Source organism: Hippocampus bargibanti, linkage group LG20 (genome assembly GCF_051943395.1).
Source record: "Hippocampus bargibanti isolate YZ-2025 linkage group LG20, ASM5194339v1, whole genome shotgun sequence".
Classification (NCBI taxonomy): domain Eukaryota; kingdom Metazoa; phylum Chordata; class Actinopteri; order Syngnathiformes; family Syngnathidae; genus Hippocampus; species Hippocampus bargibanti.
This window is the reverse complement of record NC_142753.1, coordinates 286,473-314,206: the sequence shown is the minus strand read 5'-3', so window position 1 is coordinate 314,206 and position 27,734 is coordinate 286,473. Positions and strand designations below refer to the sequence as shown.

At 43.6% G+C, this 27,734-nt stretch overlaps 1 protein-coding gene across 1 annotated transcript; it reads left to right on the top strand.

Moving 5' to 3' along the window:
• Window positions 1–405: 405 nt before the first annotated feature.
• Window positions 406–27,734, top strand: sh3bp5lb (SH3-binding domain protein 5-like, b). The gene is made up of 6 exons (XM_089023375.1): window positions 406–1,222; window positions 1,897–1,959; window positions 2,084–2,212; window positions 7,791–7,952; window positions 15,363–15,536; window positions 26,726–27,734. The coding sequence occupies exons 1-6, from the start codon at window positions 974–976 to the stop codon at window positions 27,320–27,322; spliced, it is 1,374 nt and encodes a 457-aa protein (XP_088879501.1). The 5' UTR covers window positions 406–973; the 3' UTR covers window positions 27,323–27,734.

The following is a 27,734-nucleotide window of genomic DNA, read 5'->3' as shown; positions in this document are numbered from 1 at the left end:
TGGTTCCAACACAGAAAATGCAGTGAAATATACTGAGCATAAATACGCTCCCTGCCGTGCACCCGCTGGGGACAGTCACGGGACAATTACATATTTTGGTTCTGACCTTAGCAAGCATCGTGGAATTTCACAAGTTTGACTTGCTTTCGCGGGCCGAATAAAATGATGTGGCGGGCCAAATTTGGGCCCCGGGCATTGACTTTGACACCAGTGATCGATCATTGTTCACTTCATCAAATATATTAATTCAAAAATGTTTTAAGATTTCGCATCAACCCCACGCCTAAAAATAGTGGTCTTGTGGTCAATGTTACTGAAATAGTTTCTATTTCTATATTATTATTATTATATATAATTAATATTAATTAATTAATATATTATTATTATTTGTATAGTCTCTATGTGCCCTCTGCCCGTCTCACCACGATGGGATGCAGAGCTTTCAGCCGCTCTGCTCCCAAACTCTGGAATTCACTTCCACGCAACATCCGCAATATTGACTCCCTCCCTATTTTCAAGGCTCACCTCAAAACCCACTTGTTTAAAATTGCTTTCGATGTATAGTTCTATCTGCTATTTTATTATGTATCATTTTACTTATGGTTTTATTGTTATGTGCTTTGTTTTATTGTTTTTATTGTAAAGTGTCCTTGGGTGTTTTGAAAGGCGCTTGAAATAAAATGTATTATTATTATAGTTAACACGCTGATACCTAAACGGGGAAGAGTCATGTGCAAAACCATCCTGGGTTCGCCGTCACACTTTGCCTGCTTTATTGAATATGGCGTGTTTAGCTAGCGTTAGCTCGACGGCCAAATCGAGCACGGAAGCCTCAACTCGACGATGTACTCGGTGACTACTAAGGCCGCCTCTGCCCTCCAAAAGTCACGTAAGATACGTACGCACCGCACGCCTCGTTTCGTTGCGAGTTTAACGCGGTGCGAACCGTAAGCGAGCGACAGGCCGGCCGCAAATGGAGCCCGAAACCTTGCGTAAAAATTCGGCGGTCGCCGGGCGCTCCGAACGGCCCGACTTGAGGGAGGAGAAGCCGGGGGAAGAAGCGAAAGGCGCGGGCGGGAAGACGGCGGCGTGGAGGCGAAAAGGAGGGGACGAAGCAGTCAAATCTCAGCGTGGAGGTGATGGACAAACTGAGTCTCAGTTGAAAACGGCAGACCGAGAAGATGCTGGTAAACACGAGGAGGAGCTGGACCCAAGAATTCAGGTAAGACGCTCTCAACGAAGCCGGCTCTTAAACAAACTGTATTTTGTTGTTGATTTATTACACGAAGCTTAAGTTTATGTTTTTTACACTCTCCCTACTTTCAGGGGGGGAAATCAAGTGGCTTCACTATCCCAATACATTTGAATAGGGAGGTATACAACTACCGCTACTCACAATTAAAACATGTATTTTTGGTGACTTTTGAAGCAAATATGACATTTTAAGGAAAGATGGAACAAAGCAGGGATCACCAGCCATTTTTGTATCTGAATTGCTAATTAAAGGGCAACCACACTTCTGAAATAATAAACGCTCGCGAATAAACTGTGTGAACTATTGTTATATTTTACACAAATATTTATTTCTATGACGACACAGATCATGTTAATAATTTATCTCACTCTTTAAACGGGTAAATAGCGAGACACATCTCGAACCCTTTCATGCACTCTTTAACCAAATACAGTGTATATGAAACAACTGTCTTTTGCTAACGCAGCTGCCACGTCTAAACCATACATTCTTTAGAATTGTGTCCAGTTGCTTGTACTTACAGACTTTGAAAGGACACATTTTCTGTCCCTTGGTTGAGGGTCCTCTGATACTATTTTGGGTACAATTGATGATGCCGGTCAACATATTTTCATTCATGTGGCTTTTCCTGTTTTTACCAGGAGGAACTTGAACAGCTCAACCATGCCAGCGATGAGATCAACAAACTGGAGCTGAGTTTGGATGTGAGAAAGTTTGTTTATCGAACACTGCACGTAGTGTACATCCCCCGACTGTCAAGTCTCTCTCGTTGTCATATTCTGTTTTTAGGCTATTTCAGACATACTTTCACGTGTGTTTTTTCTTCAGGATGCCAGGTCCAGTTACAGGAAAATTCTCACCGATTCTGCTCGGAAGCTGAATGCTCAGGGTTCCCAACTCGGTTCCTCTATTGAGAAAGCCAGGCCTTACTATGAAGCCCGTAGACTGGCCAAAGAGGTGTGTGGAACTTATGGACAATACTGTATATTTTCGCTACATAATCACACTTGGGTACAATTTAGAGCACCCATGTCAAAGTTAAGGCCTGAGGGCCAAATCTGGCCCGCCATTTCAAGGTAAAACGACTTTATTATACGGTACAGTTTATTTCTTTAATTACAATACAATAGCACATTTATGATACATTAAATAAGGTATATTTTGTGGAGTTTTAAGGCTTATTTAGTCAAAAGTTGTCTTTTATTGGGACCTGGAAACTGATTATTCTCATTTTTAATCATTTCCTATGGGAAATTAATGTTTGGAAGACACACTTTTCACCTTACATGCATTTTCTGGGAACCAATTAAGTGTGTAAGATGAGGTATCACTGTGATTCATTTGTTTATATTGGAAAAACAAAGAGCAGAGAAATCCACCCCTTTATTGATATTGCACTTTTTTGACACCTTTTTTGAGACATGAGTAAATCCATGTAAAGAAAGAAGGATCTGAAAATGGCTGCCATTGACTGAGCAACTTCTTGTATTTTTGCTTTTAATTCAGGTTTCTCAAAACTAGACTTTTTTTATATGGCTAGAAGTCGAATGTGTGATGATGTAAACCGAGTAAACAAATAAAATCCCACAGCAGTGGGGTGGCACACAATACCAAATTTCATGGAACAAGACTCTCTTAAGATGGAATATAAAATAAACTCTAAAAATAGAATGTCAGAAATTCTACTTGCAATAGCAACAAGATGTAAAATGGCATCCATGACTCTGTTTCACTGAGAGCAACTTTGTCAAAGTCAAACGAGTGTGCTTCACTCTGCTTGGAGGAGCAGCTAGCTTCACATTCAATCACAAACGGAAAAAAAAAAAACATTTCATAAGGGAGGTGTGGAATACAGATCGACTTCTATTTCACTTATTTTATTTCACCCTTTGAGGGACAGCGGTCACGACACATACTTATGTTTTCAGGGTAGAGGCAGTGTCTGAAACTCTTGACAAAAAGTTAGCGGACACCAGGGCAGACAACTCTGAAAAGTTGCCTGCCCGGCCATAAAGTTGCCCGACCCCTTTGTCTTTTCACAACTTGAAACACAATAAGACGACTAACCACAAAAGAAAACATTGTTGCAAAGTATAAAGGATTTTTTTTAAATTAAGGAAGTACCTAGCACAAATGCTCTCTTGCTTAATTTTATGGTAAAAATCCCTTGCTGCAAAGATTTTGCTCCAGTTGTCGTTTGTCGTCATGGTGCACAATGCAATGTTTGCGCTGCGTTGTCTGCTAAATGCCACGTGGACTGCTCTTTCCAAAACTCTCAAGTACACTTTACAGTCACGGTATAATCTGAAGCATAAAACAGGCTTCTGATTGGCTGCTGTGCCGAGTATGCAAATTTCCAAACGAACGCTGTTTGCTTCTAGCTTTGCTTTATTGAATAAAACAAAGGTTTGATTTTTTTCATTTTTTTATTTTTCCTTGAAGAAGTTGTCGGACGTTTTGAAAGTCTACACCCGACATAAAAGTTGTACGCCCCGGGCCGAGAGGCAGATGTTATTTCAAACACTGGTCGAGGTTATCATTATTGGTGAATGAGGGGAGTTGAAATAGACAACAGAAAAGTCTCCCTTTTATGTGCCATTCAGTTGTAACAATGTTGCTGAAAGTAACAGCCGTCAGCAAGTGCTCTCATGAGCCTTGCTTTTTTGTTGTTTTTGTGTTTTCTTTTGTCACTTTGTGTTGTTGTGCGTCACGTGGAACGGATACGGATTGTTTTGCAGCATTTTTGACCACAACATTCATCAAGGAGGAGACTGTGCTGAGCGGTTGCGCCTTTTCGGCAGCATAGATATGCCAGTACTGTTTTTGAATGGGAGGAATGTCGATGCCATTCGACTGTCATCGCTGGACACCACAGGGGCCATTGTGCTTTTTTGCGCCTGTAATGGGCAGCCTCTTCACGGCCCCGCTTTGTTCAGCGGAAGGTCGGTGCTGTTGGACAGTCTGCGGCTGGATGGATGCATGGCTTGAGGAGCCCGCGATAAGAAGAAAGGAGCGTCAGCGCAGAGCGCTGATGCCTATATCAGAATCAGAATCATATTTATTGCCAAGTATGTAGAACACACAAGGAATTTGTTTCCGGTAGAACACGCTGCACTAGTATCGTTGTCAAAAAAACTGCTAAGTGGCACTATACAGTTCCATTTTGGCTACTGTTGAAAGAGTTCAAAGAGTTAATGGCTTGGGGGAAGAAGCTGTTTAAATGTCTGCTGGATTTGGTGCGCATGGATCGGTAGCGCCTGCCTGAGGGGAGTAGCTGGAAAAGGTGGTGGGCAGGGTGCGGAGGGTCCAGTAGGATTTTCCGCGCCCTTGTTTGGATTCTTGCAGTGTACCATTCCTCGAGAGTGGGTAGGGCGGTGCCAATGATTTTTTCCGCCGTCCTAACTGTCCGTTGAAGTCGGATTTTGTCCATTTTTGTGGCGGCCCCGAACCAAACGGTGATGGAAGAACACAGGATGGATTCGATGACAGCCGTGTAGAAATCTTGCAGCACCTCCTGTGGCAGGCCATGCTTCTTTAGCAGCCTCAGGAAGTACATTCTCTGTTGGGCCTTTTTCAGGATAGAGTTGGTGTTGACCTCCCACTTCATGTCCTCGGAAGACCGTGATTCCCAGGAACTTGAAGGTCTCAACGGTTGACACAAGGCAGTTGGATAGTGTGAGGGGTAGCTGTGGTGACGGATGTTTCCTGAAGTCCACGATCATCTCAACTGTCTTGAGCGTGTTCATCTCCAGGTTGTGACGGCTGCACCAGAGCTCCAGCTGCTCCACTTGTTGTCGGTACGCAGACTCGTCGCCGTCTTTGATGAGACCGATGACCGTGGTGTCGTCTGCGATCTTTATGAATTTGACAGCTGGGTGCGTTGAGGTGCAGTCGTTCGTGTAGAGAGAGAAGAGCAATGGAGAGAGGACGCATCCCTGCGGGGCTCCAGTGCTCGTGGTTCGTGTTGAGGATGATATATTTCCCAGTCATATGGAACTGTCGCGGGATGGAATTGAAGCTGATTTATGTGGGACAGGAGATGTGAGACAATCTCTTTTCTTCAATGGATATTACAGCTGCGTGTTTGCTTTCAACATTTAGCTTGTAGTCGACGTGCACATTCCACCATGATGTCCCTGATCCACTGGTGAAGAGATGCTTTGATCCTCTCCTCTTTCATCTGGAACTGCTTTATGTAACATAGAGGGTACAGCAAGTGCTTAAGAATGAATGGCTCTCTGTGTCTTTGAGTTGTCATGTTATTTGTTATGTAGTTTTTTTTGTTGTTCTTTTGACTTCAAGACGGCGCCGCGAGAGTGGCTGCCTTTCCAGCAGCTCCTGTGTTTTGCCTTTCTACTTTCATTTCTTTCATCACTTTGCTGCTGTCAAATGTATCCAATCCAAAAACATCATTTTTTTGGGTGTGCAAACCTCAATTATTGAGTGTTTTTGTTTTTTACTTTGGGCTCTTTTTGTTCTCATGACTTTATTGTTTTCGATTTAGTTGTCGCTGTCTTTATTTAATACGATTCGTCAAGTACAACTAGCTCCTCCCTCCTGCCTCCTGCCGACTTTTTTGCGGTGCTCCAGTGTCACATTTGGAAGGTAGTAGGGGACACCTTTCAAACGTGACACTGGAGTTCCACTTTCTGCCATTGATTAAGAAATACTCTCGGTTTTGTTGTTTACGAACTTAATTGGTTCCCAGAAAGTGTGTGTAAGGCCAAAAATTTATTTCCCATCGAAAAACCATTAAAAATGACAATAATACTTTTCCAGGTCCCCATAAAACATAATTTCCCCCCAAATAAGCCTTAAAACGACACCAAATATACATTATTTTATGTATAATAAATGTGCTATTGTATTGTAATTAAAGAAATAAACTGTACTGTATAAGAAAGTCGTTTTATTGACCTTTGTGATGGTCGTTGATGTAGTTGCCTCTTGATGATATCAGAGTAAAGTTGCCGTGTTTTCTCGGCGATAATACCCTCACTCACACTGTCCCCTGCTAGCTGCTTTTCGTTAATCCAAACCAACACAAGTTTTTCACCCTCCTCTATTGCCTGAGACGGTTGCTTAGACATCACAGAAACACCCTTAGCCACACGTAGCAATGGTCGACTTAGCATACTGGTACTGGGACGCTAAGTCACACAAAGGCACGCCTCGTTTGTGTTTCTTGATGATCTCCTTCTTCTGCTCGACCGTAATTTTCTTTTGTGTGTCCTCTTTGGCTGAACACTAGCCTATGGTGGGGTCATTTTCAGTCCCATAATAGCAAATGTATCCTTGATAACAAACCACGTACGCACTCAGGGAAAGGGTGTGTTGAAAATTAGTCCGAAAGCCACGGTGGCGCTGTTCGGCAGTGTGGTTTGGTGTTTTTCCGCCGAAAACTAGTCCGCCAGCCATTGTGGCGTTCCGTGTGTTTCCCAAAAACTAGTTCGGAGGCCAAGATTATATTCCCGAGAATTTAATGCTCTTAAATTGAAAAGTTGGTTAGCTAAAGCGTTCATAAGGCGAGGTATCACTGTATTATTAAAATGACAATAGACATTTTCTTCTATGTGATATTGTGACGTGCGCATGCGCAATTGTTGCTTCCTATACAGTACGTAGTACGTCACTCATTGCACCTCTATTGTCGTCACGCCGATTGGACGTGTGGTTGAGTGACTGATGACTACAACTACAATGAGTTGCGATGTCAACTTTACATATGTAAAACAACGATTACAACAGTCCACAAATTTACGTACATTCTTCATGAGGAAACGTTATCGAGTAATTCAATTTTCAGCAATATTGCCAACTGAGAAAGGAAAAGGTGGCGTCTTGGAAGACACCATCACATGTCACAATATTGGATAGAATAAAATCTCCGTTGTCATTGTTATAACAAAACAACAAAACAGACTGTTTCTTGGGGTGGATAATCAATGACAGAAAGTCGGAATTGAAAATCTGACGTAGAGCGCCATTCCCGAATGTTTTTTTTTTTTTCATGCTTGGGTGCCGATAAAGTGCTGTCCATGGCCTCTGGCAATGTTTTTTTTCTTTTCCACAAGGGGCAGCATTTCTCTTTTTTCCCCTTTTCGCTTTGTCCAAGCTTCAGCTGTCGTTAAGGCGTGATATAAATCAATCTATATAGCATTGTATTTTTGACAGCCACCCTCATTTCAAGCTCAAATAACTCCAGATTCATATAATTAAGAAATTAACTCTTTTTTTCTGATGACAGAATTGAATGTTTATGTAGTTCTAAAACTCAATATTCTGTGGGTCCTAGAATTCAAGTGACAATGACACATTTTTGCATTTATGGCAGTGAATGACTTGAACTAAATTGGAGTCCTGTTATTTGGAGGGGCATAAGCATGCTTTATTTGTCATCTTGTGTTTGGTGAAATACAGTACTTGCTTTGTTGCACAAAATCGACGCGCACAATCACTCACCCCGTTCAAGAAATATGCAGATCATAACAATGACAAAACGTATTGATTGATTGTTTTTTTTCTTCCGTTTCAGGCACAACAGGAAACCCAAAAAGCTGCCTTGAGGTATGAGAGGGCTGTGTCTATGCACTCTGCCGCCAGAGAGATGTTGTACGTGGCGGAACAAGGCCTGTTGGCTGACAGGAACACCATGGATCCAAGCTGGCAGGAGATGCTCAACCACGCTACTGCAAAGGTATTCGTTTATCTTCATAGTCACATCCTGATCACACATACCGCGTTGTCCACACTATAAGGCGCACCGCACCGCCTTATAGTGCCTTCATTTTTCTTCAAAAGATGATCCCGCGCCTTACACGCCAGCGCGGCCACCTTATAATATTGAGCCCGCAACAGGTCTCACAACTCCTTTAAGGACAACCGACGTCTCCGGACAAGTTGTGTCCATAATTTGTCAAATGACTTCTACTGAGCCTATTTGACAAAGATTCCAGCGCATATAGCTAGATTTTACCTTTTAAGACTCACGCTGGAAGTCTTGTTTTTTTAGTTGGTGATGAGTCCACCCTACGTCACTGAAGGAACGCCCCTGAGCGCGAAATGAATAAATAAAAAAAGTAATGTAAAATACTTTACATGCATTTAAAAGTCAATGTGGACTCTATAAGAGAAATCGTCAACAGCAGGGGTGCTCACACTTTTCCAGCATACGAGCTACTTATACAAACAACCAAGTCAAAATGATCTACCCACTACAAAAATGCAAAACATAATTATTTTCAAATGTATTAATGACTCTTTGTATGTACAATGTATGTTGATGTACCTTGCATAACTGAATAAGCAAATATTGCACAACACACATAATAACTACATATACATAACATAATAAATAACTAATTTAAAGCAGATTCTTTACTTACAGTGTATTGTAAGTGTTCAAATACCTGATACTACAATACACTGTCTGTAAGTAAAGAATCTGCTTTAAATTAGATATCAAGTAGACAGGATGAACTTAATACAACGAATAATAAATAACTATTAACATATTTTGTAATTACCTGAGTTTACTTTGATGACAGTAGCTGTTGACAGCCAGCCTCAAGCACATTTCCAAATGTTCATTTTAGCGTCTTACGCTTGTTGGTGGATTATGCAATGATAATTCAAGAAGTCTGGGAACGCATCGTGCCTACACTTAGCAATACGCATTTTGAAAAAGACATCGTTGAAGAAAAAGTCCACCTCCCATTCCGTATGAAAGTAATATGTTTTTGCCTTCTTGGTCCAGCTTTCTCACTCATTTTGATCACCATGTTTTAGCAAGGTCTTAAAATCTGAGGTAATTCGCTGACTAGCTTGTAAATTTTGCTGCGCTTAGCCCCGTTGTTTACGCATGCGTTGTCATCTGAATGGTTGCCCTGTGTGTCAATCAAGTGACGGGACGTTTGATAGGCTGACGAATGCTTTTTTGACTGTCACGCTGCGATCGACCAGTAGATCATGATCGACGTAATGAGCACCCCTGGTCAACAGGTTCGCTGAAGGTCTATTCTTAAAAAAATCTTGTTTTCTCCTGCAGCTGTTGCCCGAAATTGTCTACATTGTCTAATTTAAAGAATATCAATTTTCTTCAAACTGAGCTTAAATGCATGAATGCTGTAAAGCAAACTCGTGGCCCGCGGGCCAACTGCGGCCCGCGAAAGAATATTTTGCGGCCCGCCTTAATATGAAAGATTAATGTCAGTGCGGCCCACATGATTGATATGAATAAAACCGGTGTGTGGAGCTGAACAAACCACGGTGGGGTAAAAGGCTCTGAAGGGCGGCACATTGGTCAGGCTGTCCGGCGCTTCGCTCTCTCACTCATTCATTCATTCCTCCCTCCAGTCAGCTGGGCGGAGGAGAAGCCCTGATGCCGCCGACTCCACTCAGCTCCTATAGTCCTCCGCTGCTCTTAGCTCAGAAATGAAGAAGGCTCTGTGATTTCTGATCCGGCCTATGGCGTCCGTGTCAGTAGCCATGTCCATCCTGGCCGATCACGCTCAGAGAGCTGCTGTGTGCTTGTACTTACTTATTATAGGCACGTCGCGAGTGCAACTGAAACTTAACACTAAGTGTTGAGAAATTCGGATAACTGTCGTCATCCGATACGATTAGAGAAAGAGAACTGCGTTAGCTATCCGGATCTTTCTGCCATGTATACGCCTTTTTAATAATCTGATGTCAAGTCAAGTCAAAGTCAGCTTTATTGTCAAATATGCTAAAATGCATGACATACGGTTTAATAACATCACCGATTGAAAGTGCGCACGCGCCACAGATTTTGAAAACATTGGCATGTTTTATCTGCGCTTTTCTTGTGGAAATCCTTATGCGGCCCAGCCTCATGCAGACTCTGACTCCAGCGGCCCCCGGCTAAATTGAGGCTGAGACCCCTGCTGTAAAGTGTCCTGAGAGTTTTGAAAGGCACTTATTATTAAATATGTTGTGATGTCACGAGAGGCTAGCTCCCAGTGGGCCAGGACGAGAAGGGCAACGGGCGACAGGTTTGAATGCAAACAAAGATTTTAATAAAGGCTTTCAGGGGGAATTCACAGGCAAAAAAAAGGCGAGAATAACGTCCCTTCCAATTTTTAAATCATAACAAAGTCTCTTTTGAGGTGAAACTGAAGATGGGGTTGTTTTCCACGTGTTTCCAGGCCACACCCCTCTTCATGTCCTTCCTGGGTAGCCTAGCCACCATTAGCAAGGTTCCGTGCTATGGTCCCAACTGGGGACGAGTTCCCTGCAGCAATCTGTTTCTCTGTGTTCCTCCACAGAGGACAACAAATGGACCTTAAACGCCATGCATGGCAATCAAGCCATGATCAGCCACAGGTGTGGGGTTTGGACTGCTGCCTTCCACCAGATGGGGCCAAAATTCTCGCTGGGTGGAGCCATTTTAGGGGAATGTATTTCCCCTCCAGGACCCAGCCTCTCGTGACATCACGGTGTCCACTCCAGTGCCAGGGTTTTTGTCATTGACACTCGAATTCCAGGACCCACCGAATATTGAGTTTTAGGACGACATACACGTTCAATACAACATAAGAAACCTGAGACTCTCTTCTTTCATCAGAAAAAAACTTAATTCCTAAATTATATGGGTCTGGAGTTATGAGTTTGAAATGAAGGCAGCTGTCAAAAATACAATGCAATACATTCATATTGGTTTAGATAGCGCTTTCACAACAGCTGAAGCTGGAACAAAGCGCTATCATGGAAAAAAAGGGAGATGGTGCCCCTTGTGGGAGGGAAAAAACATTGCCAGAGGCCATGGCAACCCCTTTATCGGCACCCAAACATGAAAAACCAAAAGCCGAGAAAATTCGGGAATGGCGCTCTACGTCACATTTTCAATTCCTGAATAAATTCGGAAATGGCAGTGAATGAGTTAATCTTCCCGAATAAAGTTGACTCATATATGGTGCGATATTTTGAATGGGGGTGTAAAAAAAAAATCAATTGCACAATCATGGGCTTGGCCGTTTCTGTACACACAGTATGGATTGCCTGTATAGATCGTGTGATCTCAATGGGAAATTTCCTCACTTTGCACTCATCTCAATCTCCCCTCTCTCCTGAGTTTCCCGAGCTTCTTTCATTTATTTTTCTCTTTTTCACAGACTCAAGTAGCAACTGAAAAAAAAATCAAACCGGCTAAAATATATCCATCTAAATTGTAGTTTCGATGTACAGTTATACCTCGGCTTACGAACGCTTTAGCTCACGAACTTTTCACCTGACAAACGTTAAATTTGCGAGAATATAATCTTGGCATACAAACTATTTTTCGGGAAACACACGGAGCTCCTCAATGAGTGACGTGGCGTTCGCGAACGAGCCGGTTCTTGAACGAAGCTGGAAATGGCAGCAGGCGTTTTCCCCTCTATTCCCCGCACCCGGTCTTCGGTTAAAGCCGCATGTGATTGGTCAAAATTGGTGGTAGAGGAGGGAGGGGACACACGCAGCAGTGAGGGAGGGGGGTTACAGAAACACAGAGCTGCACATAAAAATAGATAGGCAGACGACAGGGAGAGAGTGACAAAATGGATAAAAAAATCAGGGAAATTTGGACTCGTTTCAACTGTATTGATAGTTTAAAGGCAGAGTGTAGGTTGCAAGGTTAAAATATCCCATCAATCAGGCTCCACAAATAACCCGCACAAGCCATCAGTTCAATTTGAAATTTAAAAACAAGCAAGGGAACCAGCTATTAACGACGTTTCTAGTGTGTCTTCTTGCATCTGTTGCTGTTGCAAGATCACAACTTCCAAGATGTACAACCCAAAGACATTTTGAGACACTTTATGCAAAAAGCTATCCATTCCATCAAGCCATCAGCGATCATCACAAAGGTAAATAAAACAACTTTATTATACAGTACAGTTTATTTGTTTAATTACAATACAATAGCATATTTATTATACAAAAAATAAGGTATATTTTGTGTAGCTTTAAAGGACAACCGACGTCACTTTTTTGTTTCCTAACTGACATCAGAAAACGTTTTATAGCATCAAAAATACCCAAAACACGCAGTATGATATTTTTAGTCAAATGCAAAACACCAATAAAAATGACTTAAAGTGTCCAAAATCTGCAAAAAATTGAGCTGCGAATTGGGCATTTTCAGAAAGTCCCGCCCCCTGTTCGTGACGTCACGCCAAGACGTCTTGCATTGCTGAAGAATCCAAACAATGGCTTCAGATTCGGAGAATATGCTTTCTTGTTACACATCCAGTCATGAATATGATTCAAATAGTTCTGAAGAGGAAAGCATACATCTTTGCAATCGATTAAAGAATGTATTCCGTGTCATTTTGAGGCATCTGGACTGCAATGTAGCGTCCCAAAAACGAGGCAGAAAATGGCGACCTCTGTTAGACATGACAGTGTATTGCGTTTCCACAGGCTGATAAATTCCTTATATGGAGCTTGGATGCCCTCTTCTGGCACAACACGAGGTTTTCAGACCAACCAGGCATTGACGTGATGGAAGGACTGCTACAATGTGTCCTTTTTTTTCCGATCAGGGGCGTTCCTTCAGTGACGTCACGTACGGACTCGTCACCAACTCAAAAAAAGGACTTCCGGAATATTCAGCACGAGTCTTAAAACGTAAAATCTAGCTATATGCGGTGGAATCTTATTAAAATACGCTCAGTAGAAGTCATTTGAAGCCATTTTACAAATTATGGACACAACTTGTCCGGAGATGTCGGTTGTCCTTTAAGGGTTATTTCGTTGAAAATTATGTCTTATGGGAACCTGGGAACATATTATTCTCATTTTAATGGTTTCCTATGGAAAATTAATGTTTGGAACACACACTTTTCACCTTACACACCATTTCTGGGAACCAATTAAGTTCGTAAGCCAAGGTATCACTGTATTTGTCCCAATTTGTTCAAGAAAGAGATTTAAACCGCATTGCATTCACATCACACAATGGCATTTACAGAAGCGACAGAACAAATACAGACACCCTGCTGCACCTGACACCTACCTGACAGCAGGAACAATTTGGATGTGCGGCTGCTTTTCGGCAGTGAGCATGAACAGCATATTTCAAATCCAAAGTTATGGTCATTTAACAACAGACAAGACAAATTCAGACCGGACTTAATAGTTTGCATACGATGCGAAATAAAACTAGGACGACGGTCAGTGTCCCAGCAATCAAAGCGACAAATAATTAGGATCATAAAACAATCTTACTCTGAATTTGTGAACATTTATTTATATATATACACACACATACGCTCAGTGGCAGGGTTCTAACAGCAGAGCAGACCCTCCAAGGCTGGAAACTGAAAGATACTGGAAAGGCATATGGGAGAAAGAGGTCGCACATAACAGCAGTGCACAATGGCTGGTGACTCTGAAAGAGGAGCACAGCAACCTCCCTGAACAGAACCCAGTTACCATCACAGCGGCAGGTATGAAAAACTGGACGGCACCAGGCCCGGATATGGTCCACACCTACTGGCTAAAGAGACTAAGAGGGGCTAGGTAGTCCACACTGAAGGGGTCTCACTCCCTGAAGGAACAATAGCAGACATTGAAAACAGCTACAAGTACCTCGGTATACCATAGGCCAATGGCAACCTCGAATTAGCAACAAGGAAAGCGACTACGACCAAATACCTCCAGCGGGTGAGGCAAGTCCTCAGAAGCCAGCTCAATGGCAAGAACACGACCCGGGCAATAAACAGCTACGCCCTGCCAGTGATCAGATACCCTGCAGGAATAATAAGGTGGCCAAAGGAAGAGTTTCAGACCACGGATGTTAAGACCCGAAAACTCCTCACCATGCACGGAGGGTTCCATCCCAAGTCCAGCACCCTGAGACTGTACACAAGCCGTAAGGAAGGATATATTTCTGTAACCCCCCTCCCTCACTGCTGCGATACTACTCCGTAACGGGCAACCGACATCACTTTTTTGTTTCCTAACTGACATCAGAAAAATGTTTTATAGCATTTAAAATACCCAAAACACGCAGTATGATATTTTTAGTCAAATGCAAAACAGTAATAAAAATGACTTAAAGTGTCCAACATCTGCAAAAGATTGAGCTGCGAATTGGGCATTTTCAGAAAGCCCCGCCCCCAGTTGTTGACGTCACGCCAAGACGTCTTGCATTGCTGGAGAATCAAAACAATGGCTTCAGATTATCACTTGAGAATATGCTTTCTTGTTACACATCCACTTATGAATATGATTCAAATAGTTCTGAAGAGGAAAGCATACATGTTTGCAATTGATTAAAGAATTTATTCTGTGTCATTTTGAGGCAAACGGGCAGGGGGGAATGTCTCACCCAATAAGAGGCAAGAAAATGGCCACCGAGCTGTGAGGAATGCATCAGCCCGTTTCCAAAGGCTGATACATTCCTTGCATGGAGCTTGGACTCCCTCTGCCGTCGGCTTTTGGATGTAACACAAGGGTTTAAAAAAACAGTACAGCAAAATACATTGACGTGATGGAAAGACGCTACAATGCGTCTTTTGGTCGGTCAGTAGGCGGTCCTTTTCTGACGTCACGTGAGGACTCGTCACCGACTCAAAAACAAGACTTCCTGAATGTTCAGCGCGAGTCTTAGAAGGTAAAATATAGCTCTATGCGGTGGAATCTTATGAGAATAGGCCCAGTAGAAGTCATTTGAAGCCATTTGACAAATTATGGACACAACTTGTCCGGAGACGTCGCTTGTCCTTTAATTCCAATACAAAGAGTTGCGAATCAACCAACACAACTCCTCTAACTATCTGATTCTTTTTGTCACGCTTAAAGTTATTTCTAATGCATGGATCGAATTTGCATGATATTGGAGTCTAAAAAAGTCCATTCAGTGTACAACAACTCTTGCGCACCGACATTTGGGAGCACTAAATACAAACAAATGTCGACGCAGGCCCAAATGAAATTAAACTCTAAACACGATACCATTGTGTTGGTTTATTTCTCTCTCAACATCTCATGGACAATATAAAATATCACGTGACCGCTTGACAAAATCAAGCGAGTTTTTCACAATATTTTTTTTTAAGTCGATGCGATCATGAATAAGAAAGGAGAACCTTTTGCTTATCAGGTGAACGAGGCAGAGGAGGAGCGCTTTGGCAGTGAGCATGAGCACCAGCGGGTCACGCAGCTGTGCCAGGAAGCTGAAGCCAAAGTCCAAGCACTCCAAAAATCACTGAAGAAGCTCATACTCAAGTCCAAACCCTACTTTCAACTCAAGGCTCAGTTCAATCACATACTGGAGGTATGTGCCTGAAGCATTTCTTGATCCAATTATTAGTATTATTATTAGTAGTAGTAGTAGTATCATAACAATTATTATAATTATTCTTTTTCTTATTATAATTAGTATCATAATAAATATATTATCATTTATGTTATTATAACTATTACTATTATAACTTATGCTGAGTATAATTATCATTATTATCATAATCAGTACCATACTCATATTTATTCTTATAATGATCATTTATTTTATGATACCAATACATTATTATACGCATTATTGTAATTATAATTCATCTACTGATTATTATCATCTTAATAATACCATCATTATCATTTCTATTATTATAACTATTACTTTAATAATAATAATAATTATTATTATTGTGATGATTGTGATTCTTCTTCTTATGATGATGATGATGATGATGATGATGATTATTGTCATAACTACTATCATCATATCATAATAATAATAATAATAATGATTATTATTATTATTAATATCATGCTAGTATCATCATATCATAACTATTATTATTATTATTATTATTATTATTATGACAATAAAGGTGACTTTGACTTTTGACTTTGAATATCATTATTGTTATTAGTATTATTATCATGAACAATATCATAAATAACAATATTATTATGATTATTAATATCAACATTATTATTATTATTATTGTTATTGTCAACACTATTATTAGTGGTAGTAGTGTTAAAGGTTATATTTAATTGAAATTCTTGTATCGTTTTCTTTTCCTGTGTTCAACTGCGTGTCCCTTGTGTCCACCAATGTTGATTGGTATGCATGACTGTCTTCTTGAGTATTGCGATTGGTCACAGTTCCTTTTTTGGAAGTTTGGCAGTACGAGGGGGTGAAACTTTTTTTGAGATTCCTCCCGCTCCCCAAATCTGGCCTTGCCGTTTTACTGCACTTTGGTCATCTACACTCCTCCATCTCAAACCATGTCACGCTGCTTTTACGTCAATCTCCAAAGCGGCTTTTCAAGACTTTTTCCCCGGCTAGCTGTCATTTGCGTTCCGGACTGATTTCCCCGCTTCCAATATTGTCATTCCAGACAGAATGGCAATCATTTTGAAGAGAATGTGAAGTTTCTCACACCTGACACCCGCCGCCCACACTGCTTTGTGTTCTGAAAACGTTGTCGTGTTGCACTGCCGTCGTCAGGCAACAAATTACTCTAATGCTCAAAATTGCAACACGTTCACAAGCACTTGGGACAATGGTGTCTTGAAATTTAACGGCTGTCATCTATTTTGCCCTCATTCGTAAATTACAGATGAATACTTGATTGACTTTAGCATCCGTAAAAATACCGAACCAATAGAGTGACTTAACACCTAAATGAATCATAATAATAATAATAATAATAATAATAATAACAATAATAATACATTTCATTTATAAGCGCCTTTCAAAACTCTCAAGGTCACTTTTCAATCACAGGATGAGTTTTTCTGTGGGTGAGCAGCGGTAGCCACACGCCGGAATAACTCAAATAGATAGAAAGCTAGCTAGTCAGCCAATAGATAGCTAATAGCAAGCCAGCCAGCAAGATAGCTATAGAGCTAAATGATAGCTAACTAGATAGCCGGCTGGGGAGCTGGATTGCAAATAGATAGCTAATACCTAGCCAGCCAGCTAGATAGCTATATAGCTAATAGATAGATAGCTCGATAGCCGGCCAGGGAGCTAGATAGCAAATAGATAGAAGGCAAGCTAGCTAGCCAATAGATAGCTAATAGCTAGCCATGTACGTCGAACGAATATATGTCTACACGGCAGGGATCCCAGATGTCCGCTATTTAGCGGAATTGCGCTATTTTTTTCCACCAAAGTGATATTTTCTATTTTCATATAAAGGCTATTTGATTGTTTGCATACAACCGCTAAAACAATGAATAAATAAGAAAATCTTACTGCATGTCCAAGTAGTGACATGTGATACCTCAGTTTACGAACGCTTTAGCTTACGATCTTTTCGCTTTACGAATATTAAATTTGCAAGAATATAATATTGGCATAAAAACTAGTTTTTGGCAAATGAACCAAACCACACGGAGCGCCACGGTGGCTGGCAGACTAGTTTTCCGCGGAGTAGCACCAAACCACATTGTCAAACAGCCAGATTAGTTTTCATCACCCCTTTCTTTGAGTGCATACGGTGGTTTGTTATCAAGGATACGCTTGCTATTATGGGACTGAAAAAGACCCCACCACAGGCTCGTGTTCAGCCGAAGAGGACACAAAACAAAATTATAGTCAAGCAGAAGAAGTAGAGCATCGAGAAACACGAACGAAGTGTGCGTTTGTGTGACTTAGCGTCCCAGTACCTGTATGCAACATTTCTACACGGCTGTCATCGAATCCATCCTGTGTTCTTCCATCATCGTTTGGTTCGGGGCCGCCACAAAAATGGACAAAATCCGACTTCAACGGACAGTTAGGACGGCGGAAAAAATCATTGGCACCGCCCTACCCACTCTCGAGGACTTGCACACTGCAAGAATCCGAACAAGGGCGCGGAAAATCCTACTGGACCCTCCGCACCCTGCCCACCACCTTTTCCAACTACTCCCCTCAGACAGGCGCTACCGATCCATGCGCACCAAATCCAGCAGACATTTAAACAGCTTCTTCCCCCAAGCCATTAACTCTTTGAACTCTTCAACAGTAGCCAAAATGGAACTGTATAGTGCCACTTAGCAGTTTTTTTGACGACGATACTAGTGCAGCGTGTTCTACCGGAAACAAATTCCTTGTGTGTTCTACATACTTGGCAATAAAGATGATTCTGATTCTGATTCTGATGCTAAGTCGAGCATTACTACGTGTGGCAAAGGGTGTTTCTGTGTTGTCTAAGCAACGATCTCAGGCAATAGAAGAGGTTGAAAAACGTCGATTGATTTGGATTATCGAAAAGCAGCGAGACGGGGACAGTGTGAGTGAGGGTATTATCGCAGAGAAAGCACGGCAACTTCACTCGGATATCATCAAGAGGCAACCTAAAGGTTTGTCATCCATTGACAACTACCATCACAAAGGTAAATAAAATGACTTTATTTTACAATACAGTTTATTTCTTTAATTACGTACAATAGCACATATATTATACATGAAATAAAATATATTTTGTGTCGTTTTAAGGCTTATTCTTCGAAAATTATGTTTTATGACATTGTAGTTACGGTTTCCTCTCGAGAGCCGTTATGAATTTGGGGAAGCCATTAGAATGTTTAATCCCCTCCACATATTACATATAGAGTGCACAACAAATTAATGAATAACTAGTTTTCAAATCTGAAGTCAAGAATAATGACTCATATTGTGGTTTACATCCAAAAATAGGACATTTTACTTTTACTCTCCCGGCAAATTGTTTTTTTTGTGTTATTATGTTTGTCTCACTTGTGTAAATGTTCGTCTCCGTCGACCTCGCTACAAACGCGGCGTACATACTCCCGTGAGGTTCTGCTCGACATCGGCAGTTCATTTTTAAAACCAAAATCAGCTGAAAGAGAAGTGCTACGCAAGTATGGATTGCTCAGGGAGTCGGCTCGTCCATTGACCCTCACTCCTCCACCGACCCCCACTCCTGCACCCAACCCAGAGTGGAGGCGCCACAAGCGCTGTATGAGAAAACAGAAGAGGGGGAAGCGTGGAGGTATCCGCACGATCTCGCGGCTAGACCCCACCGGCCGACCATTCTTACCATCACGCTGGCCAATGTACGCTCGCTGGACAATAAAATGGACTACATCAGACTTCTCCGCTCAACTTCCGAGACCGTGGGTGAGTGTTGTGCCCTTGTGTTTGTGGAAACATGGCTGAACGACAGCATACCGGACAGTGCCATCCAGCTAGCCCAGCTAACTAGCTTCCGGGCAGACAGAGCGCTCGTCAAGGGGGGGAAGACACGCGTCGGAGGACTCTGTGTTTACATCAGTGATGCCTGGTGCCGCAACGCTGTGGTGGTATGCAAACACTGCTCACCACTGATGGAGCTTATGGTCATAAAATGTCGACCATTCTACCTGCCGAGGGAATTTAGTGTCATACTGCTGGTAGCAGTTTACCAGCTCAATTAACAACAGCAACATGAACTCTACCAGCACATCAGCGAGCAACAGACAGCCCACCCAGATGCTTTCCTTATCCTGGCTGGCGATTTCAACCATGCCAACCCAAAAAGTGTGTTTCCACAACTCCATGGACACATTAATTTTCCAACTAGAGGTAACAACATTCTGGACAATGTTTTCACCACACACAAAGGAGCCTACAAAGCATACCCCCTCCCCCACCTAGGAGCTTCGGACCACTCCACTATCATGGTAATGACCACATACAGGCCACTTGTCAAAGTCGTCAAACCAGTCAAGAAGCAGATAAGGGTGTGGCCTGATGGGTCGTCAGAGGCACTCAAAGACTGCTTCTCCAACACCGACTGGAACATGTTCAGACAAGCGGCCACCTACAACAACACCACCGTCCTCCAAGAGTACACAGACTCTGTTACCTCCTACATGAGGAAGTGCATGGATGACGTGACTGTCACCAGATCTGTCACCATCCGGGCCAACCAGAAGCCATGGCTGACAGGTGAAGTCCACAGGCTCCTTAGGGCTAGGAACGCTGCCTACAAAGCTGGGGATGAGCTGGGCCTGAGGACAGCCAGGGCCAACCTGTCACGTGGCATCAGGATGGCCAAGATACAGCACTCCAGGAGGATCGCCAACCACTTCAGAGACAGCAGAGACACCAGAAACCTCTGGCGTGGGATACAGACCATCACAGACTACAAGCCCTCTCCACAGACCTGCGAGAATTCCACCACTCTGCTGAACCAACTGAATGACTTCTTCGCCCGCTTCGAGGCAGACAACATCACTCCAGCACAGAAGACCCCACCACCTCCCGACGAACAGGTGCTGACACTGTCCCAGGACAGCGTGAGGCGATCCCTCAGAGGGACCAACACACGCAAAGCCCCGGGTCCCGACGGCATTCCTGGCTGTGTACTGAGAGACTGCGCGGATGAGCTCACAGATGTCTTCACGGACATCTTTAACACCTCACTGAGCCAGGCTGTTGTGCCCACGTGCCTCAAAGCCACCACCATTATCCCGGTCCTTAAGAAGTCGTCCCCCACCTGCCACACGGCTACCGCCCGGTCGCATCACTCCCATCCTCATGAAGTGCTTCGAGCGGCTAGTTAGGAACCACATCAAGGCTATCCTCCCCCCCAACAATGACCCTTTCCAGTTTGCATATCGGCCCAACCGCTCGACCGATGATGCCATCTCCACTGCTCTCCACACAGCGCTCACCCACCTGGAGACCAGAGACTCTTGTGTCAGAATGCTGTTCATCGACTTCAGCTCAGCATTCAACACCATCATCCCCCAACAGCTCACCGACAAACTGAGCAAACTGGGGATCAGCACCCAACTGGCTGTTGGACTTCCTGACGGGGAGACCACAGGCAGTCAGAGTTGGAAACAACACCTCCAGCACCATCACGCTGAACACAGGGGCCCCCCAGGGGTGTGTGCTGAGCCCCCTCCTCTTCACTCTGCTCACACATGACTGTTCACCATCATCACCCAGCTCCACCCTCTTCATAAAGTTTGCGGATGACACAACTGTGGTGGGCCTCATCAACAACGATGAGGAGACAGCCGACAGGGACGAGGTCAGCCGCCTGGTCACGTGGTGCAAGGACAACAATCTCCGTCTGAATGTGGAGAAGACGAAGGAGATTGTTCTGGACTTTAGGAGAGTGCGGCCCCAGCATGCTCCACTAACCATCAACGGTGCTGCAGTGGAGAGAGTGAGCAGGACCAAGTTCCTGGGAGTGCACATATCCAAAGACCTGTCCTGGAGCTACAACACATCATCACTGGCCAAGAAATCCCACCAGCGCCTGTACTTCCTCCGCAAACTCAAAAGAGTTGGAGCCTCGACCCCCATCACGACCTCCTTCTACCGCGGTACCATCGAGAGCATCCTGACCAGCTGTATCACCGTGTGGTACGGCGCCTGCACTGTGTCCTGTCGTAAGACTCTGCAGCGCATCGTAAGGACAGCTGAGAAGATCATCGGTGTCTCCCCACTCCCCTTCTAGACATTTACAACACCCGCCTCAGCTGCAGAGCCATCAGGATCGCCGGCGATCCCACCCACCCCTCCCACAGCCTCTTCAGCCTGCTGCCATCGGGTCGGAGACTGCGGAGTCTCCTACCCGTTTCTGCCACCAGGCAGTCTGGAGACTCAACTCCCTCCCAGCCCTGCCCACCCTGCCCATTCCCACTGCCACACTCACCGAACTCTGAGGACATGCTACACGCTGTACTATCATCCGGAACTCTATTTTTTGTTCTTTCTCATTTTTTTCTGCAAGACCTCACTTCAACCACTTCCACCCTTTCTTCTTGTTTGTTTTTGCATTACTACATTACATCACTTTATATATGTCACTACCTCATTTTACATACGACACTACCTCACTTTACATTCAGAAATTACACGTATAGTCTGTTTCAATTGTATGTCTTTTTTAGCCACGTTAGCCAACTATTAGTGCCTTGCACGCTGGGTCCGAGAGGACATTAATTTCATCTGTGCTCTATGTCATGCATATTAGCATATTTGACAATAAAGCTGACTTTGACTTTGACTTAGGATTTTAGCAAGCATCATGGAAATTCACAAGTTCAATTTGCTTTCACGGGCCCGGATTTGGCCCCAGGGCCTTGACTTTGACACCTGTGTTGTATGGGTACCTCATTTTTAATGGTTTCCTATGGGAAATAAATGTTTGGCAGACGAACCTTTTGCCTTACACACACTTTATGGGAACCAATCAAGTTCGTAAGCTGAGGTATCACTGTATACCCCGGCCATACTTATCAATCGAGGTCAATTCCGACAATTAACAGTATTCCCGCACTATGAGGCACTTCGTTGAATCAGACACATCTTCAATGAATGACCTCTTTTAAAACGGTTTTTATAGACCAGATGCACCAGAATATGAATCGTATAGAATAGAAGCTACAATCGTGGCTGCAGTTGCTTTTTGCATCCACTATGCTAACGGGAATACAATACAACACAATAAAATACAGCTTTATCTCTAGAGTGATTTCACAGCTGCTGCCATAGTAACAAAGCTTTACTTTACAGACCATTTACAGTAAAATACTACCCCCCCCCCAAAAAAAAAATAGCAATATTTATCCATATATAAGGCAACTCTGAATATGAGGTTTAGTTTCCTCTTTTGAGAAAATGTCAGAATCACAATCAGAATCATCTTTATTGCCAAGTATGTAGAACACACAAGGAATTTGTTTCCGGTAGAACACGCTGCACTAGTATCGTCGTCAAAAAACTGCTAAGTGGCACTATACAGTTCCATTTTGGCTACTGTTGAAAGGGTTAATGGCTTGGTGGAAGAAGCTGCTTAAATGTCTGCTGGATTTGGTGCGCATGGATCGGTAGCGCCTGCCTGAGGGGAGTGCGGAGGGTACAGTAGGATTTTGGATATTAGATATTGGATATTGGATATTGGATATGCCTTTATTAGTCTCACATTGGAGAAATTTACATTTCACAGCAGCAAAGTGATGAAAGGAATGAAAGTAGAAAAACAAAATACATGAGCTGCTGGAAAGGCAGCCACTCTCGCGGCGCCGTCTTGAAGTTCGTATACGTATTACGTACGTATTACGTATACGTAATGTTTTGCATAGTTTGCAGAACAATCTGGAGGAGATTCATGTTAATCAGAAGACGAAACCCATGCGACTTCACCCATCCCTTCTGCCATACTGTGTTGCAGAAAGAAAAGAAATAAAAAGACACATCCACGCGTCTGGTCTCATTAAGACGGCAGCCAATTATTTTTTTCCACCGTCCTAACTGTCCATTTTTGTGGCGGCCCCGCACCAAACGGTGATGGAAGAACACAGGATGGATTCGATGACAGCCGTGTAGAAATCTTGCAGCACCTCCTGTGGCAGGCCATGCTTCTTTAGCAGCCTCAGGAAGTACATTCTCTGTTGGGCCTTTTTCAGGATAGAGTTGGTGTTGACCTCCCACTTCATGTCCTGGGAGACTGTGATTCCCAGGAACTTGAAGGTCTCAACGGTTGACACAAGGCAGTTGGATAGTGTCAACTGTCTTGAGCGTGTTCATCTCCAGGTTGTGACGGCTGCACCAGAGCTCCAGCTGCTCCACTTGTTGTCGGTACGCAGACTCGTCGCCGTCTTTGATGAGACCGATGACCGCGGTGTTGTCTGCGAACTTTATGAATTTGACAGCCGGGTGCGTTGAGGTGCAGTCGTTCGTGTAGAGAGAGAAGAGCAATGGAGAGAGGACGCATCCCTGCGGGGCTCCAGTGCTCGTGGTTCGTGTTGTGGATGATATATTTCCCAGTCTAATGTTAAGCAGATTCCTTACTTACAGACAGTGTATTGTCGGTGTTCAAATACCTGACATGTTTCGGCGACTACTTCCGCCTTCGTCAGAGTGTCACGGATGTTGCTGTGACGCGCCATTTTCAGCTGGTGTTGCTATTTCCCAGTCTGACCTGTTGTGTCCGTCCTGTCAGGAAGCTGAGGGTCCACTGGCAGATCGTGGGGGACACACCAAGCTGGAGAAGTTTGGGGATGAGGAGTTCTGGGATGATGGTATTGAACGCAGAGCTGTAGTCCACAAACAGGATCCTTGCGTAGGTTCCTGTGTTGTCGAGGTGGTCGAGGATGTGGTGCAGTCCGATGTTGACTGCATCCTCCACGGACCTGTTTGCCCGGTAGGCAAACTGAAGAGGATCTAGCAGAGGTCCGGTGATGTTCTTTTGGTGGTTCAGCACGAGGCGTTCAAAGGACTTCATGACCACAGACGTCAGAGCGACAGGTCTATAGTCGTTCAATCCCGAGGGTGCTGGTTTCTTTGGAACTGGGACGATAGTAGACTGTTTGAAGCAGGATGGGACTTCACACTGCTCCAGGGATCTGTTGAAGATTTGTGTGAAGACCGGAGCCAGCTGGTCAGCGCAGACTCTCAGGCAGGAGGGGGACACTCTGTCAGGTCCCGCAGCTTTCTTGATCTTCTGCTGCTTGAAGAGCCGTCTAACGTCCAGTTGGTGGATCTGTAGGGCAGAGGGCGGAGATACGGTAGTTTCTGGTAATGGTGGGCAGACCAGGGAAATGGGGGTGTCCTTTTCAAATGGACAAAAGTATGTATTTAACTCATCAGCCATACCATTGTCGTACACTGCTTGGGGGGATGGTAAACGCTAATTTGTTATTGCTTTCAGGCCATTCCACACCGATGCAGAGTCGTTAGCTGAGAACTGTTTGTGAAGCCTCTCCGCACAACTTTTCTTTGCGATGTTAATTTCCTTTGTCAGCCTGTTTCGGGTGAGTTTGTAAACTGCTCGATCGCCGCTTTTAAATGCGGACTCTTTCTCTTTCCTAAGCTGCCTGAGCAATGCCTCATTGCAAATATTTTTTTACATGAGGGTTGATCAAGCTCACAGTCACAGTCAAGTCACCCCAATTTAGAATCTTTTGGATGATTGTGATTTAGCCATGATGAAAATGCAAATATCTCACTCATTGTTCACGCACAACAGATGTGCGCGGCATCCGCACTCACATGTGTCTACATTTGGACGTGATGGAAAAGTGATTCACTGTTGCACTGTAGGTCAACGCGTGGGTCGGGCTGGAATGTGAAGTGATTGATGTGCTGATTAGTCTAATTACTTTCATTTTTAGTGATTAATGCAAGTGGCTCACGCTGTCATATACACCCCCACCTATTTGTTCATTAGGCGCGAAATAACATTTTTAATCTGGTGAAGTCTGGCGTGTGATTATTTTTTTTTCATTTGTTTGTTTGTTTTTAATTCGCCGTTTGTCCTTTTATTGACCTACCGAATGCCCCAGAATCCCGGGTGTATGGGAGTTTAAAAATAGCTTCCCCCACTTTGATTTTCTCAACGGGTCATGAACAGCCTGCTTAAAACGCTGTGTGTCTGTCGTCAAAATCTGTGTTTTCATGTAAAGCATCTTATGCTGAATACAGGAGCACGTGAATTCTCATTTGGTTTCTGCCTCGGTTATTATCTACTCTGATTTTTGTCTTTCAGGAAAACATGGTACAGTGATACCTCGGCTTCCGAACGCTTTAGCTTACGAACCTTTCGCTTTACGAACATTAAATTCGCAAGACTATAATCTTGGAACACAAACTAGTTTTTGGGAAACACACGGAGCGCCACAATGGCTAGCTGACTACTTTTCGGCGGAAGAGCACCAAACCGCATAGCCGAACAGCGCCACTGTGGCTGCCGACTACTTTCCACACACACTTTTTTTGAGTGCACTCAGTGGAGACGTGGTTTGTTATGGAGTGGATACTTTTGCTTTTTTTGGGACCGAAAAAGACCCCACCACAGCCGAGTGTTAAGACGAAGAGGACACAAAAGAAAATTACGGTCGAGCAGAAGAAGGAGCTCAAAAAACACCAACGAGGTGTGCGTTTGTGTGACTTAGCATCCCAGTACCAGGATGCTAAGTCGACCATTGCTACGTGTGGCTAAGGGCGTTTCTGTGTTGTCTAAGCAACCGTTTCAGGCAATAGAAGAGGTTGAAAAACTTCTGTTGATTTGGATTCACGAAAAGCAGCTAGCAGGGGACAGTGTGAATGAGGGTATTATCGCTGAGAAATCATGGCAACTTCACACGGATATTATCAAGCGGCAACTACATTGACGACCATCACAAAGGTAAATAAAACGACTTTATTATATAGTACAGTTTATTTCTTTCATTACAATGCAATAGCACATTTATTATACATAAAAAAGGTATATTTTGTGTAGTTTTAAGGGTTATTCCGTAGGAAATTATGTTTTATGGGGACCTGGAAATGGATTATTCTCATTTTAATGGTTTTCTATGGGAAATGAATGTTTGGAAGACACACTTTTCGCCTCACACACACTTTCTGGGAACCGATTGAGTTCGTAAGCTGAGGTATCACTGTCCACTAGAGAGTTTCCTGATTTTTGTCTCTCAGGAGGGCCATCCATTTTATTACTCCCTGATTTGTGAAACATCAAGCCCGCCCAAATAATTTCCCTGATTTTTGTCTTTCAGGAACACAAGGTCAAAGTAATCCAACTGGAGGAGCAAGTCGCAAAAGTCAAAACGCGTTATTCGCTGGCTCTGCGCAACCTAGAGCAGATAAGCGAGCAAATCCATGCGCAGCGAGGCCACGCCTGCGCTAGCGGGGCCCGACGAGCTATGTGCGGCGGTCGAAGCTCCCCACTTGGTGCCGAGGCGGAGAGCCGAGTTACGGTGAGCGTTCCGATCGGTAGCTTTGGAGGAATGGTCGAGGCAGAAAGTACCTGGGTAGAAGGTGAAAGAACCCGGTTGTGGGTGGAAAAGCACCGAGAGAATGGCTGGGGCCGGAGGGAAGAGGCGGAAGACCGGATGTCCATCTGCAGCCTCCAGACCATCGCTTCGGACCTGGAAAAATGTGATTCGGTCGAACATTTGAGTGACTCTAGCAATGGCAGGAACGCACTGGACGAGGAGTGGCGCTGGAATGGGAAGACTCCACTCAGGCCCAGCAAAGAGGCAGAAGTTACCATCAGACGCGAGCAGGACGAAGCGCGGCAACACAACCAAACACTTAATCAAGAGAAGCACGAGAGCTTTGTCAAGCAGCGCCACAGAACTGTGAGTTTTTAATGTGTATAGTTTGCACCTGATACCTTGGCTTACGAACTTCGTTGCTTCCCAGGCACAGTGTGTGGAAGGCGAAAAGTGTGCATCCCAAAAATTTATTTCCCAGAGGAAAATATTAAAATGAGAAGAATCCGTTCCCATGTAAAACATAATTTACAACTAAATAAGCCATAAAACTACACCAAATATACCTTATTTTATGTATAATAAATGTGCTATGGTATTATAATTAAAGAAATAAACCGTACTGCATAATGTCTGTAAGCTCTCAGTCGTACAGAAGTGGTCCATCGATGAAAAGGTTTCTTCAGCCGTCATTTGAAGGTGTCGGACGTTTGGCTTCTTATCCAAGATGCTTGCTTCTTCAGCGAACTAAAGTCTTACTGGTAGTTTCGGCCCTATATATATATATATA